This window comes from Trachymyrmex cornetzi, unplaced genomic scaffold (assembly GCF_001594075.2).
Source record: "Trachymyrmex cornetzi isolate Tcor2-1 unplaced genomic scaffold, Tcor1.1 scaffold18, whole genome shotgun sequence".
Taxonomy (NCBI): Eukaryota; Metazoa; Arthropoda; class Insecta; order Hymenoptera; family Formicidae; genus Trachymyrmex; species Trachymyrmex cornetzi.
Window position 1 is genome coordinate 296,106 of NW_017296418.1, and position 18,019 is coordinate 314,124.

An 18,019-nucleotide genomic window follows, 5' to 3' on the forward strand; every position below is an offset into this window, starting at 1 on the left:
CTGTCATTTCCGTTTGTTAAAAGCAAATTGTACATGCAATTAGCAATTAAAAATGACATTTTATCGATTTTCTGTAATTCTTTCCAAAGTATAAAAAAGTTATGGTAAAAGGATTTAAGAATAACTTGTTATATTCAAATATGACAGTTGTCTACATCAATAATCAAAATTGTACTTTAACTTTATTTTATCTTTGTAATAATCATTTAATGACGAATTAGTATTTTACAGTAATATATATATGTATACAGTTTACAAATTTCTGATTAAATCGTTGAAATTACCAATGAATTCAAAATTGCTACAGAAATGAAGTAATTTATGCTTTACTTTCAGTTAATAACATACCAAAGGCTCGATAAGTCTGTTAACTTTTTCTATATACATTTTAATTGTTCTATATATTTTTAATAGATTTTTTAATATCAAGAACAGTATAAGTGTATGTATATATAAACTTACAGTACACCATTCTCTTTTATAACAATACATTTATAAACTTGCGTTTGACACGCCATTTAAAGTTAAAGTAAAATCGGTAGCGTAATGTCGTGACAACTACGGATTACAATGCAAGAGCGAAAAGGGTTTTGCAAAATCTCGCATAGACTTTTTTACATTTTGCGGCGTATGCACGGCCGCGCAGTGGGCTTCTTGTTCGCTCTGCTGCATTACGTGCACCGAACACATTTGCAGTACGAGCGCGTTGGATGCATCGCCGTTGTTACACGCCGATTTTCCTCGTCTACACGGCAACGCGCCCCTGATTTATTCTACGGAACTTCCCGTGTTCGGCCATCTAATGTACCATAGTCATATAGCTATCTCGTTGCACACGTGGCTACATGTATCAGCTAACTACGAGGCTGCACTTTTTCACCCGTCCACTCCCTTCCAGTTTCTGCAGAATTAGTCTCGTTAATTTCACGCATCGTCTTGATTTATAATTAACCGATATAACAAAACATACAGTTTGCGTAGAATGTTCAGTTATATGTGGCTTTATATACATATATATATAATTTTTGTTACAGAAACTTACCAAATAGCCGAAAATTATATAAGGTTGTGAAGAACATTTGTAATAAACAATTTTTTACGACATAGTTGAAGAAGAATTATTTACAATAGATATTTTTCATAATTTTAAGTTATATAATTTTTTATTCTTCAAATTTTTGATCTTCAAAATAAAAAATTATTTAATTATGTTAACTTTAATAAAAAATACATACAAACATATAATTTAAAACACTCTGATTAATTTTAAACAATATTAAGTGAACTATTAATTTTGTCTAAAAATTATTATTATTATTACATGGAACATATATTAGATAAATATTCTTTGATTGAGAAGCTTGTTAAAAAAACGTATAACTTTACGTATCACAAAGTTTACTTGTCCGTCTGCATAGATCATGAAAATTCGTTGTCGAGAAAGTCGAAAGCTGGATGTTCCGATTCACTTATTTACTGCAGCAACAGAGCAAGCGCCATTAGCGCAAAGTTAATTCTAGTTAAAGTAGAAAACTCGCGAAATTACTGCCGAGCTAGGCAACATATTATTAGCCAGCTTGCAGTCGTTTTCGCTGGCGACTTCCGCAACGTTACGTATAGCTGTCTGCGGTACATGTTAAATGCAAAATGCATAGAATGTTAGCAGCAGAATCATTCTTCAGAAATTTCTTAGGTTATTTATTACATTTTATATGTTATATTTAATTTACAAGTGTAGGATAGAGAAACAATAGTAAGTAAAGTATAATTCTACTCACACAGTAAGTTATTTATTTTTATCTCTAATTATATTTTTTTTAATTATAACACAAATGATTTATTTTTTTACATAAAAAATATCCAAATATACAATATCCTTTATATTAGTATTATTATGTTATATTATTGTTACAACTTTTACGTAACCAATAAAAATTGCTCGACAAATAGTATTAATCAAAAAATAACGAAGAGAGAAATAAAATATTTTGTGAGCATTTTCTTATCATTTGTGCAGGCACACAATATTTGAAGCAACTCGACGATATAATAGAATTAGTTATAATCTTGCAAACGACAAAAAATGTCCAGGCTAACTCCGCAACGTCGATCGATGAAATTGCTTTGTGTTGACCGACAAGATTTATGGAAATGCCGGTCGTGTCAAATAGTCGAATAAATTCAATCTTATATCCCGCTGTGCCACAATTCCCGTTTTCGTCTGCTTCGCCGCGAAATACAATTTAATAATAAGAATTATTTCCACGCGCCACAAAACGACGAGAGTAACGTGGCAAAAATCGAGTGCCTCATAACAAGAACATTGGAAATACGCTCGGCCGGCCGGGAATGCACGGTATGCCTTTATAAGCAAAACACTGGAATCTCCAGTAATCCAATTAGGCAAAGACGCGCGAATTACCACGAATCCCCTTTCTCGGATTCACGCTCGTTCCTCGGCACAATCCCTCCAAGCTTTCTATCCCGCGGTTAACTCGAGAACGATTCAACCTCCTATTTTGCTCCTCTGCCTATAAATGGCGGGGCAAAAAGCTTAGGAGTCTCGAGTGACTCTCCGGATTTGACGACTGCGACGCATTTTCCCGTTGTTTGTTATCGATTCGAAGCAGAATGTAGATTTTACACTTCAATTACACACCAAAAAGCTACTTTTTTATTGGAAATCCGTGTAGTCCAATTCTCATTTTCTCTTCTTTCCAAACGTCTTTCGCTAATTGAATCAAGTGATAGATATTTTCATCAAGTATTATAGGTGTTAAACTTAATTCCTGCCGTTTTTGGTCTCCAAAATTGATTTGTTTCGAAGGGAAGATGAATGAATATACCTTAAACAAAATAATTTCCTCCATTTTCTACTTTATTACTAATTAATAATACTTTGATTAAGATATTTCCCTTCGTAATATTTTTAACACGTAATATTTTTTATAAAAATGTCTGAATCACGTTAAGATTTATATTTGATTAAGATGATGTTGAAATGTATTTCACGTGGTGTCGACTGAATTTCTTTCTTTCGCGTTTTCTCGGTTTCCGCTCGAATGAGACGGATTAATCCCGTGGAGATCAACCCGCACGGCCTTCAAAGATCTCATAGCGTTCGCCACCGCCGCAGAAGAAATTGAACAAGCATTTATGATCGTTCTGTGGCTCAGTTTCACGCTTGGCGATTTACGATATCGTTTCTATCGAGAAAATATAGAGAATCAGCCGTGTAACGTCTCGAGTGCGTTTACAATGGTACAATCGTCGTCGTTATTCAACGAGATTAGCTCTTTAGTCTCATTTCCTCCTGTAGTCTTTTTTGTCCTTTCTCCCTTTTTGCGACGGTCTCACTCTCTCTTTTCCTGTTCTCATGCCGCTTTCCCTCGTCCTTTCCAAACATTTTCGCCCGGATAGACGACGAATCTCAGCCGGCCGGAAAATATACGTTCCTGCTAAATAAAACATTGTCGGGGACTGGGTGCGGAGTGCACCGCGAGGATAAATGGACGAGAAAGCTCGCGACGGGGTTATATCTGGGAAAAGTGTCGGAAAAGAATAGTACGGATATACCGCTCGTCTCGCCTGCAACCCTGATTTTTCTCTTCCTCTTGCTCTCCTCCTCCCCCCTTTCTTCTCTCTACGCTTTCACGCGCATTTGCTTTTCTCTTATTCGCAAGTTTCCCACAATGCATGCGCGATAAGCCGATTTTATCTTTGCTACATATTGAGGCTTTGGAACCTTCGAAACCACGATATTGCAATTAAGCCGCGTACATACCATCAAAGGTTTACCGAATTATTCTAAAGTCGCAATGTACATACATATTACCAGAATGCTTATTAAATTGATGTTTATTCATTAGAAAATTTCTCCATTTTCCATTAATTGTTATAAATAAACTTATTTATATATTTGTTAAAAAGAGATTAAAAATTTACGTTTTTAATAGAAAAAAATATGTTAAATGTTTAATGTGGCTATTTTAGGTAATAAGAATTACTTGAATATTTAATTTTTAATTTCAACTAAACAATATGAATTTTTTGAATCATTCTAATAATACATATTGAAGTACATATTATTTTTTTATTAGAGAGATATGAGATTATAAAATTTTATATAAGACTATATAAAATAGATGGATTTAAAGATCTAAGATTGCAAGCTGGCTAGATAATACCTTACTTTCACGGATCAGACTGTTCTTTTTAAGTAATTACGTGTTCGCATTGTGCAATGTAGGTGGTTCACCTCGATCGTTACCTCGTGACACGCGTGATCGAGAGTTACGAGTCACGATTCCGTCGGTGGGTAAATCCAAGCCGCATTCGTAAATTTTACGTGCGACTCGGATGGATTTAACGATTTTCAATGAAATATTATGAGTTCGTATCCGTTCGACAAATTGACGATTTTGATAAATCAGTCAATAATGCTCGTGAAATGCTCTGTTTCGTTCAGTCCATTGCATAACAGGAAATTCTCCAATAAAACACATTTCCTTCTTGAGTTATTATGAAGAATATTCAAAACTATTTTCTTCAAATCTTTTATTTAACAATGAGTAGAAAGAAAAACTCTGACAAATAAATCTTACTACAAAAGCGACCTTAAAATAGGTCGCAAAGCTTTAGAAGTGCACTCTTTGACAGATTTTTCCTTAGGGAAAGTTTAATTGGACTCTACACTTTTTCAGAACTTTTTAATTTTCAACATTAAATATATCCTCAAAGTCCACTTGATACTAAATTAAAGATAAAACTTTGTTATTTATCTTTAATTTTACATTTCTTTTTAAATAAAACCTCTTTTATTTCTATTTACTTTTAATTCGTAAATAATTATTGACATCTGATCATTTTCATTAAATTAAAAATGTATACGTACGAATACTTATAGAAACAATGATTAAAAAGTAGAAATACGCTATTTAATAATTTAATTTAACATTTATATTAAAAGGAACTTTGTACGACAATATAACTTCAGAAATAATCATACAATTTTCATACAAATAAAGTGAGAATCTAATAATCTATACTATATTATCGAATTACTTTTATTCTGGACACGTCTTGGCTCGCAAGATATCCATATATACAAAATACATTCAAATAAGCACGCAGAATATTATGTATTTTATTACTTTATATTAATATATCGTTTTCTCTCCTTGAGTTTCGACGTTAACAGTGTTTGTAAATCAATGCTTCATTTGTTTCTTACGCTGTGGAGTGACTTGATCTTCCTTCAAGTACTCGCAACCAAGTACCATCCCTTCCGTTTCATAGTGCCAGCAATCAGGACGGTTCTAAGACGCTCCTTCCGTCTTTTAATTAACGCGCCAGCCGTTTTCGGTGCTGCTTTAATTAACCGAGTGAACTTCTCTGGAGGGCGACCGAGTTTCAAGAATTAATAAGTGCGAATGTAATGTTTACAGGTAGCATAATAATTAATTTCCAGGGTAACTAAATTTCGTGGCGCTGTCGAATACGTCGCGAAACGTCATTCAAACATGAGATATTAATTTGTTGACTACATTTGTCGTTAATGGCATTCGATTTATACTAATTGAAGAATTTCTTTTGAAACATAGATATTATGCATTAATGAAGTGATAACAAATATTTAACAGTTTTAATTAACAAATAATTTTTATTTTCTAAAAATATTAAAATGTGTGTGTGGTTTGAGAATAAAAGTTTGAATTAAAAATCTGACATATAAATTAGATATCAAATACCAAAAAGAAAAAAGTATCGAAAATATAAATTCTTTCATTATGCTAAATAATATTTTATGAATATAGTAATATCTCATATTGACTGTAAACGATATGCTACAGTGTTGTCCTACTTTGGGGATGTAGGGCAATAAATTATTTAATATTATTTAATAAATAATGTTATGAAAACCCAACTCTTGTATTGTCTTCGATTATTAATGAATAGCGGTGAATTATCATCGAGCTAAAGCTCTTCATTAAATGTTCAATAGCCTTTTTATGCATATAACGATTTTGCTTGCATATTATGTGTTGATTATAATTCACTGATTAAACGGTAATAAATATATCTATGAAGGGTGTGATGTTAATTGTCTGGAAAAAAACCAAGCTGAAATCCGTGTATATAAGTTCACGTATACAAACAATATTTATCGGTATATAACGATCGTTCTCATTCATAATAAGACATTCTGCTATGTTAATTTCTCAACCTCAATCAAGTCTGGAATTTCATAACGGAATGAAAAAAGTGGCAATTATGTTGAAGTATTTTATGCTTAATTTATCAAGAAGTCAGCACGCTTTGCGCTATTTGAGGCATTTTGTAACTTTACGATTTTCATGGAGAGACGCAGAAAATTACAAGGATGCAAACGAAAAGGATGTCCAGCGAAATTTTCTAAAGACCTCGCGCAAAATTGGCTGGTATCTGGGTTAAGTCGTCCGCGTTGGATCCAGGTGTATTTTCTTATTCATGTGCGTGCTCGTCGAATAATCCGGCATAATCTGTCACGAAATCGCTAAGCCTCGAGTAGCTTGGGCTTACGTGACGTCTCAAAAGCGTCTCAACGAGAGATGGCCGCGATATTAAATCCCGACACAGATGTATTTTATTCCACCGCGCGGTATATCGAAAATATTTCTCGTATACTTAGTTCCGATACTTTCGATTCCGGAATGCTTATGTGATATGTATTGTATATTTCCGTTATTGCATCGTATATGTTTTAATTTTTAATATCACGAGTCTCGATGCTGATCTACATTAATGACATTGGATCGTTATCATTCTCATGTATTTTCATATCACATTGCTCTACCCGTTAAACTCGTTGTTATTTACGAATAAAACATCGTCATTCGTTTTCTAGCGATAAATTTACCTGCGTCCATGTAATTTCGCAACGTTCTCATTTTGTGCGCCAACTCTGCGGCTCGCTGCGGAAGTTTTACGGGTATTCAAGACGAACGCGTGTCTCCTCATATTTATGACAAGCACCTTAATGCTCGGGCACGATGTGTCGACACGAACCCCCTACTACGGGGGACTTTCAGCGACTTACTCTCGTTATACCGCCCGAAAGATAATTCTCATCTTAAAGTGACGCATTATATCTCGCGACGTGTTTAACGATGCGCCTTATACTCGTTTCATTCCGGAGACGGCTCGTTGCGCGCTCGTCCTACAAAAGATTGCTTAGAAAGGGGCTAAGTGCTAGCAGTGTTTTTGAGGGTAGTAAAAATTTTTGACAGAGTATTCTTCATATAATCTAAAACCGTTCTATACTTTTCACTAATTTAACAACGAGAAGGTTAATACGAAAATAAATGACGTTCTAAATTTCGTTATATATTTTTTATCATTTTTCACGTTTCTATTCATGATATTTACATAAACTTAAATACAATTGTTCTTTAAATCGTATTTCTCAAAAATATCTCAACTTTAATTTTTACGCTAGCTTCGTCGGTTGCTTTAAAATCAAATCTTTTTAAACGACATACAGGGAAAAGGATTTTGCAAAAGTATTTAAAAATTTAGCTAGACTTGAGAATAATTTTGTATAATGTTCAAAATAATTACGTATATTTTATTACAATGTCCGAATAAAATTATTTTTACATCAATGTATAAATAGTTAAATTTTTACGTACTTCAGCAAAACTATTCTTTCCGTGCAATATATCGCTATATCATTCGAGGGTATTGCAAAAGTATATATACAGGGTGTTTGATAATTAATGAAAAATCTTTTGCATAGGGGCAAAATAGACTAAACTGAGAAGAAAAGTCCTCTACAATTTTTGCAATACAAGTTAACAAGATATTAATTGCTAAAAATTGCCGAAAATTGGTTTTCAATAATTTTTTACTCAAAAACTATCAACTTTACAGAAAAACTGTAAGAGACAAAAATTGTTTATTTTCTTCTTATAAAGTTTTGAGAATTGTTTTAGAATTTTTTAATACCGTATTTTCTCATGTTTTGGTAAAAATAAGAAAATGCAATACTAAAAAGTTGATAAGAAATTCTGAAAAAATTCTTAGAGCTCTATGAGAATATAGTAAACAATTTTTGTCTCTTGCAGGTTTTCTGTAAAACTGGTAGCATTTGAGTAAAAAATTATTGAAGACTAATTTTCGACAATTTTTAATAATTAATATCTTGTTAACTATTACGAAAATTGTAAAATGGCAAAGGACTTTTCTTTTCAGTTTAGTCCATTTTGCCCTTATGCAAAAGATTTTTCATTAATTATCAAACACCCTGTATATATATGGTATATATATGTATATAACTGAGAGTAACTGAAAGTAATAATAAGTTTCACTCAATTCTCATGACACGCATATCTTTTCGATGGAGAGTGAACGTAATTACATTCGCAAAGGTTACTGCGTCAACCCTTTCTACGAAACCTGGCGAACGAAAGTTTATACTATGAGGTGTCTCCAAGGATTTATCCGCGAGGGATGTGCTCAACAAGAAACGTTCTTAAACTACTATTAAAAGTCGTACTTACTTTTATACCTCTCGTGAACGAAACTTTACTGTCTCGTCCGCAATTCATTTGTTCGTAGCAACTTGACAGTCAACTTATTTCGAATTTAGCATTCGGTTCTACGTCAAGTAAGAAGTTAAAAGTTAAAAGATGAGAATATATATTGTTGCCTTCTTTTCTCATTTATTTCATTGGAATTATGGGAGTTTAATAGAGCATCAACGAGATAAGATCTCACGTTATTCAAAGTAAGCTTGAAAATCAATTCCCTCGTGCAAATACGCAGCAGAATTGGTAGGAAATTACAAGTATCTCTCATAAGTCTAAACGAAAATGAATTTCCGAGATCGATTGTCAATGTCGCTGTCTGTCATGCGTCCCGGTTTTCTTCCTCGTGTCGAAAAACGAATAGTGTACGAGAATTTCATTCGCAACGTGGCAAGAGACAAATTGGTAGAAAAGAACGAAATATTGAAAATGTCGTTCACGCCAAAATACGTTCTTCGACTTTGCAATTTTCTTTCATATCATGAAACTAATATTGCTATGTCAGAAAGGAAAAAAATCAATTTTTTATTTACATTTTGCAATCAATGTACATATATAGGTATATATATATATAATCACTTTTCTTTCACTTAGGCTTTGCGTAAATATTACATAAACAATTATTTTATAAACACTGAGGCAATGTTTTAAACACAAATTATAATATGAGTAATCGTCATAGACCAATCGAAGAGCCAGATTAATTTCGAACCTATTACGTATATTTTCTATTTCGGACTTTTGCACACGCACTGGGATTAATTGCGAAAGCGATTATTAGCATTTTTCTAAAATACAACTGGTACCAACGATAGCCATGCACCATGCAATGAACGTCGCACAAACATGCGACGCCGATCATTCTAAAATCGATTCTCGATGTTGCTGACCCTCGTGCGTCCACACGTGGTCGAACTTGGGCCAACGCACGCTATTGGACTGCCATTTTAAAGAAGGCCGGATCAACAGTAAACAGGCGACTCCACGGCGCTTTGGTCACCTTCACCAGCCCAGAGTCCCACCTGGTAAGCCTCAGTATCCAAAGCTTGAAAAAAAAAAAAAAAATCAGCAAGTGAAAGAGATGAAGCTGAGAGCTCAGCTCGCGAGCTCTCGTTTGGCCCGGACACGCACCTGTATATACCTAATTGGCTAACTTTCACGCGAGAACTTAGCTTCTTAGAGAGGAGTGGTCACCAGAGCACCTTCTTCTTCTTCTTCTTCTTTATCTTCCTCTTCTTCTTCATTTTTTATTATTTTTCTATTCTTATTTCTACATTCGATCTTGAAAATAGATGCTGAAAATAGCGAAAGATAAAAATATTCAATTTCTTAAAAAATAAATATATATGCACATATAGACGTATGATATTGCAATATAGTAAGATTATGAGATTTCTTGTTATTGTGGCATGTTGTTGATTCGTAGATAAAACGAAAATATCAAATGTGCACGATACTTTCTGACTTAATTGTTTCTTACGATAGTAATGATAGTTCTTTTACTGAGAAAACTTTATTTTCTCTACAAAGAAAATTTATAAAATATTTAGAAACACTATAAAATACGCGATTTATAAATAATGTAAAAATACTTTACGAGTGGTATAAACGTTTACACTTTACAAATCGAAAAATTAATAATTTAAGTGTGTCTAATAGAATTTTCAACCATTTGATTATGCTAGATTTTATGAATTGTTTATTTTAATCATGTTGAGTGTCAATTTTATATATAAATTCAGAGACAAAATTAATAAGCAAATTAGACACCTTAATGAAATTAAATGAAACAAATATATGCGCGCAGATATTATGCAATATTTCATGACAATTTTTGAATAAACGATATTATTTTCAAATAAGAGAAAAATTTTATGATTGAACATTATTTTTTAGTGTACAGTTGTACAATATATTTTATTGCAATTGTTACGTTTATGGTTATTGATCGTTTTTCGAAATATATATAAATAAATCGTAAAGTAATAATAGTAATAACAGTTTTTAATATACGGACGTTGTGAGTTCCGTATACATATAATTCCATATGAGAAAAATAACAGTTTTTAATATACGGACGTTGTGAGTTCCGTATACATATAATTCCATATGAGAAAGTCACGTAGAATATTTGAACGATCGAATGTTTCAATATTCGAATGCATCTATCCTATTTACGACTCTCATCCTACATCCAACTTTATTATTTCTATCTGCTATTCTCTTTTCTCTTCTCTTTATTCCTATTGAAAAGACACGCAACTTGTGAAAAGGATGATTGATACGATATGAAATCTTTTGCTAAGTTTATAAAAATCTTTATGACAACAGAGAAATAGATCACTATCTATTACATTTAATAATAAGATATTAAATTACTAGTTACTACACACATATGTGAATATATAATTTTAGATTATCAGTGTTGATTCTTAGATTAAAATTAATATTCTATGAAATATTTAACTTGGTCCTATCAACAATCGTATCAAGATAATCTTTTTCATGAGTGCTTTCTTGCGAATGGTTAGGAGATCAGCCACAATATGTACATAGCTCACGCGTGGATAATATACGCACATGACACTTAAGCTAGCTCTATAGGTACACCACTGGTCATTGCACATGCACGCAACAATCTACGCTCCTCTTACCATCATCATTTCTATCATTAACGCGGTCTAATATCTTTGCACGTGTATGATACAATCTGATTCGGAGCTAGACCGAAATTTTTTATTATTTCTTTAAAAAAAAATGTTTACTTTCTTTATTAAAGAAAGAAAAATCAGAATAACTAATCTTTTTATAGTAAATATATAAAACTTTTGTGCAAATTTCTAAATTAATTTTTTATCGCAACTCGAATCCACTTCTATATTTACTTCGAAATGACTGTGAGTACGATTAATAAAATCAAACTGTTTCTTGGCGCGAATGCGGTTAACTTTCGACAGATTAAAGTGATTACTAAAACTCTGATTTTAAATCGATCGGTAATGAATTGCGGATCATTTCATCGAATCATCCTCTCTACCTCACGGAATGAGTGATCAATGAGCGTCTGACAATTGCCTTTAGCTCGAGCACCAAGCTGCATGAGGAAAGGAGAACGAACGAAATGCACCCGCCTGCATGTTGACGCCAAAAATTACGTCTAATTGTATTTTCAGGACGAAAGAGCAGATCGACGTTGATTGACTCCCACTGTTACCGGTCGTGCTGAAACATATTTTTGAGGGTATATTAACACATTGTATGAGAAATGTACACTAAGAAGCAGATTGAATTAAATAAAATCTCAAGTACAAAATATAATATTGCAAAGCTCAAAATTTTTATGTATATAAATTCACACTGAAACATTATTAAGTACTCAAATTTAGATCAGACTGAATAAGACTGAATAATTTTCTCACTTAGTTGTATTATTCACACGCTGATCTAATATCATTTATTGTTGCTGAAAATTTTAATTAATAAAATTTGTTTTATACATTCTCTTTTTCTTTTAAGATTTCTTTCATGAACTTGAAAAAGTTCAATTTATGATATACACTCTTATATATTGAAAAATGCAATTGGTAAAATATTTGTTTTTAAATATTATGTATATATATATATATATATATATATATATATAGTGTAGTTTTTATAAATATATTTATTTAGAATTGAAAACTAATATAAAATTAAAATATAATATATATTATTATTACAGATTTTGTAGCACGATACATTTATAATTAAATTATATAATCAGGTATTTACATATAATTATTAAATTAATTATGGTTTCAATATTCAATAAAACATATGCAATCTCTCAGAATAGAAATTTGAATAAATACTTATTAAAAAATCATGTACACTAGATTTATTTGTTTTGTTATATAATGCAATGTACAATTTTCATTGTAGCAGAATAAAATATTAAAGTTAATGTATGATGATAATTAATAATATGATTATAATGAAAATTGTACATTTGGATATTAAATATAAACGTTCAAATAATTTGTTGTCTATTGTTACATTTATAATTATGATTATATATTCATATAATCACGAAAAAAAGTGCTCTGTAACAAAAATTATATGCGTTGACAAAGTATATGAACGAAAGACTTATACATTTATTTATTATTATTGTTAAATATAAACGGATGTTAAAATTGCTTAAATTAAAAGCTTCACGGAACTTACTCCGTGTCTTAATAACATAAGAAATTTCAAATCTGCTTCTAATTGTATATCACAAATATATCATACTGTGTTTGCAAAATTAATAGCCACTGTATCAGCATTACTCGGCAACAATGGGAAAAGCGCGATATATTATTGACGCAATGTCTATATCAAAGAGATACAGAAAGAGAGAAAGAGAGAGAAAAAGTAAGGAAGAATGAGAGCGAGAGTGAGAGCGAGAGAGAGAGAGAGAGAGAGAGAGAGAGAGATGTTTCAAATCGATCAAAATATACCATAATCGATAATCAATTCCAGAATCAGTCTCAGCCCGTCTCACAGTCGTTTCACACAATACAGACACGTAACATACACGATACACACATATAATACGATCGCGTACATGTTCTACTTTGTTTCTCCCATCCTCCGCGAGTAAGATCGCCCTAAATTCTCGTCTATTAAGCCTCAACGTATATGTATACCGCGCACACTAACCACGACACCAATATCGTAACTCTTGCGCAGCTGCAACACGGTGGGGCTCTGGGTAAGAAAACACTTGGAATAACTTTGAATATATATTTTTCGATTACTTCGTGCCAAAAGTTCCTTCACCTCATCTCATTCCGATAATAACCCCCAGAGCATTCGTCTCCTTTATCTTTTCTCTCTTCGAGATTCTTTAATTCACGAGATTCTTCTCTTTTTAACTCACGAGAGATTACATACATATTTCTTTTATCAATATCTTCGGGCTTTGAATGAATTTTCTTTTTAAACTTAAACACTTGAATAGAATATTTTTATTTATTTTGTTAAAAAATTAATATAGTTGATAAATTTCCCTCCTAACATTTAAATCTCTCAATCTTTTCAATATTTAATAAATATCAATGCTTGTTTTAAATTTATTTTAAGCGATTTATAATTGAAAATTAAATTCAAAATTTTCTTTATAATTTTACCTACATATTGTAATTATATTATCATGCATAAAATAATAATATTAATTGTAAAGTCTAATTATAATTATATGTATATGACTGCTGATTGTTAGATTATCTCTCAGCACATTTTGTATTTATGTCCATTTCTATCGTTTTTATATCACATATGACATATTAAAATTATATCTAAACAATATCTTTATTTTAGACCGTATATGTGAGAAACACAATCAATATTAGAAATTTGAAATGCTTATTACGATAGAAGCTGGATCTTCGTTGCTTAAATAATTCAATCTTGAATTACTAATATATACTATATATGTACTTGCATATATACCATATTGTAGTCTTTTTCAAACTGCGCGCCGAATTATTTTTCCGGACTAAATAAACGCAATTAAAACTACTCTAGCAATCGCGAATTGACACAAGCAATTTAATAATTTGATGCTACCATCAAGCATCATATATTATAAAGATGTTAATATGTTAAAACTGTTAATAAATTTATTGCGAAAAATATTACCTCGGCCGGGACTTGAACACGGATCTCTTGTATTCCGTACGAGCGTCCCAAGCCATTAGACCACCGAAAAAGACTACAATATGGTATATATGCAAGTACATATATAGTATATATTAGTAATTCAAGATTGAATTATTTAAGCAACGAAGATCCAGCTTCGACCGTAATAGGCATTTAAAATTTCTGGTATTGATTAAAGTTATATCTAATTAAATCTAATATTGGCCCAAATTCTACTGCGATTTATAGATCGCTTAAAATGAGTTGAAATTATGTTGAAGTATCGTACATCCAATTTCTATTTTTCTCTTAATCAATACTCGAATGTTAAAAAGTATTAAAAGAAACGCCTGCTTTCAAATTTTAGAGCAAGTCCCATTTCTTTCCCTCCATCGATTCTTCCCGAGTTGTTTACGATGTATTTCAGGATTCTTGATCGCTCACGTGGACCTGCTCTTCATCGTCGATGGAGTTTGCAGGTGAGAGATCATTTAATCGATCTTTTGAGGCGGGATACGAGCCCTGAACGTAAACACTTGACTTTTAACAAAGCCACCATGTTACGAAGCACGACACAGTTACTGCGGTTGTAAGCCGGGCTATAACGTTTCGCGCATCAGACTCAAGAGTAGCTTGCAGGAAGCAGCTTGCGGTTTCTGAACTCTGGATAGCTTTGCTTGAAGCTCGACAGGCAAACACAGAACGTGAATTAATATGTACAAAGCCTGTCACGTGTGACGTTTAAAATAGCGGATATAATTGAATCGCCAATCGCGTATATCCCGACTATCATTATAAATTAATACATGTTATATCAAAGTGTAACATTTATTGCTTGCATTCCAGGCACGTCATTTTGATCAGTTACCTTTAATTACTATTCGAATCATTCGAACTGCTTCACGAGCAGTCCGAATGATTCCATAATTTTAATTTACACAATTAAAACAAGGTTTAATTATCTAAACAGATAATAAGTATTATATGAATCATGCTCCTGTATTGCTCTGTGAGATTCTTCTAGTAAAAGTTACGACATATCCTTAGCAAACAACAAGCAATTAATATACGTCGAGAGAGGCTATATTTAGCTAGTCCGGCATAATTAACTTGGCAATGTACACGACCAGGACGAAATAACTCGGCATATAATCGGGCGAGCGCGACGATTAGTTTAGATGGGTACGCCACGGTGGGGCGATCCACGTTGACGGTAGTTGGGGAAACTAATCAGCCAACCAACGCGTATATGTATACCAGGCGACCTTAATCCGTCAGAATCGGTTCGCCAAGAAGGAGACGTTCCGACATGTTATCCGATAGCTCCCGATATTGCCTGCACGCTGACACATTTCCATTCGCTGGAAATCCTCGTGGGTCATGTAACGCAATCAGATGGTTGGCAGGTATTCCCACGTGGACACGACCTACCTGCCTTGCACAACAGGTTGTCTATTTACCTTTCTGGGCTGCACCGGACGTGTTTTTCTCCTTTATCAAGCCTGCAAACACTTTTTTTCAATTTTGTTGACAAGCTACGAGCAAGAGTCGAGGACGGCGTTGTCGTAAGTGATTAAGTATAACTCCAGAATTTTAACCGAAACTTTCTACAATATCGTATAGTTTACTACGTTTGAGTAATTTTGCTAATTTTATAATACAAACTTTGACGATTTCTCTTCCGTATCGCGCATTAAGAAAAGATTTCTCTCTGAAATACTTTAAAACAGTCAAAGTGTCTGCAGTAAAAGCTAATCGACAACACTTGCCATAAAACCCGCTTAATCATAATTGACATTCGCTGACAGACGCGAGAATTCTAGAGAATTGGTGAACCGTAAAATGAAAGGGGCATAAGAAAAGGCGTCACCCACGGATTAGTAAATAATTTATTTCAGAAAGTAATTTAACTTTTCTAATTGATCGTCTACTCGGTCGAGAGTTTCATGGAAAAGGCGAGGCGTAGCAGGTAGGGTAGACAGAAGGGTGAATGGTGGATGTAGCCAGTTTCAGGATGAAATATCCTCGACGAAGCGCCACTTTGTGCAGAGGACTAACTGAAGATGAATTTCTCGGCGCGGCTGTCTTGGTCGAATGAGATATCCGGTTTTCGTGTAATACTCGAGAAATCTCGAAATGTAACGAGATCCATAATCGAGACTGTGCATCCGTGAACAGGACTTACATGTGTTTATACAACTTTTTTATAATTGATGGATTATCTACGCTGAGAAAAATGTCCGTTCAAAAAGTAACAAACAGATATTTCCGATTGATTTTGATCGGATAGTCCTAAAATTTGATCAGATAGTCTTATAAATCCGGTCAAAATCAATCGGAAATATCCGTTTGTTACTTTTTGAACGGATAAAGCCCGGAAATTTTTCTCAGTGTAGTATCATAAATATTAGCAAACTTATTGACACATCGATTATCGTTGTACGATCATTATAGTCGAAAAATTTCTATGAAATTTAACACATGTTTCAAACGGTTCACTCAAATTTTTGTATTAATTTAACACAAGTTAAATGTATTAAAAAGTAACAAACATTATGTAAAAAAATTAACACAAAGAATGTAACACTGCAGACACAATTTGTAAGCTATATTTCAATTGAAGAAACGATCGAAACATTCCTTGCGATATAATATCTTGCAGATATTATATTTAAATGCTGTTATGAAAATTTATACACAATTACACGCCGTGCTTATTTTCGTGCAGAATATACGGATATATGTATCATTTCCGATGCTGTTGATTGTTAATTTATATGTCGTTGATAATAATCGGACAATCGATAATTTATACAATTATGCAAATTGCACTAATTATATGTTTTACACGTAATATTATTGTAACGTTCAAATTTAGTAGTTAATAAAACGATACTATCGATCATAAGGTGATCGCGTATCAGGTCATAGCTCGGCAGTCAGTTTGTTAAGGTGGATCATCGTTGAAAGCCGCTCTCGACAGTAACGCGTGTCTTCCGGAAACTTGTTGAAAGTGAGAATAAAAAAAGTCTCAGAATGAACAAAAGAGATATACCGGAAAAGTACCGCACTCAGCCGCGTTCTTCGGAATTGTTGTTCGGAGAGATATTCGCTGCGGCGGAAGAAGTACCCAAAGAAGAGCCCCGAAGATATGGTACCCGAGAACGAGTCACCCGAGATCGATCCCTTCGATTCTTCAAGAGAAAAAATTTAGGAAGATTGCTATAAAACTTAAAAGAGATTTACCGCAGTTATATTTCGTTGCCGTCATAGATCTTTTTACCACCAATTGTCTGCTGCGTGAAATTTTGTGATTTTCTACTTCTCCAACAAAACTGCGATTAATAATTACGACCCAGGTTGATTCCTAGGTATTTGCGCAAGACATTGACGACGTATTTCATCCAAAATATTCATTGTTCTTCAGATGGTATTACTGCAGAAGTTGTTATGCGGCACATCGAATATTTATGCAGGAGTATTAAAGCGAATGAGACTTCACGTTTATACATGAATTGACGGGGTTCATTGCTGATATAAGAAAGGGGATAATTTTATATATAAAAATAATTTAAAGATATATAAAGAAAAGGACATCAGATCGATCAATGTACAATCTTTAATATTTAATAATAATTAGGATCTAAATATGTTTCATGCCAACTCGAGTCCAAACACCGGTTATAATTGTGTTTTAGATTCTTTACTGTTATACATTTCGATCCTTGTATCGGATCCTTATCAATATCTCTTAGATACTACAATTATATCAATGTGCTTCCTAGAAC

At 32.9% G+C, this 18,019-nt stretch overlaps 1 protein-coding gene across 4 annotated transcripts in view; it reads left to right on the top strand.

Moving 5' to 3' along the window:
• Nucleotides 1-18,019, top strand: part of Nrx-1 (neurexin 1) — a 276,011-nt gene that overhangs the window by 196,046 nt on the left and 61,946 nt on the right. For 2 of the 4 annotated variants that reach the window (XM_018504691.1, XM_018504692.1), the window contains exon 9: nt 9,521-9,592. The exons of the other annotated variants lie outside the window; for them this stretch is intronic. In XM_018504691.1, the coding sequence (XP_018360193.1) occupies nt 9,521-9,592 (72 nt within the window). The remainder of the gene's footprint in view (nt 1-9,520; nt 9,593-18,019) is intronic. 4 annotated transcript variants of the gene reach the window in all.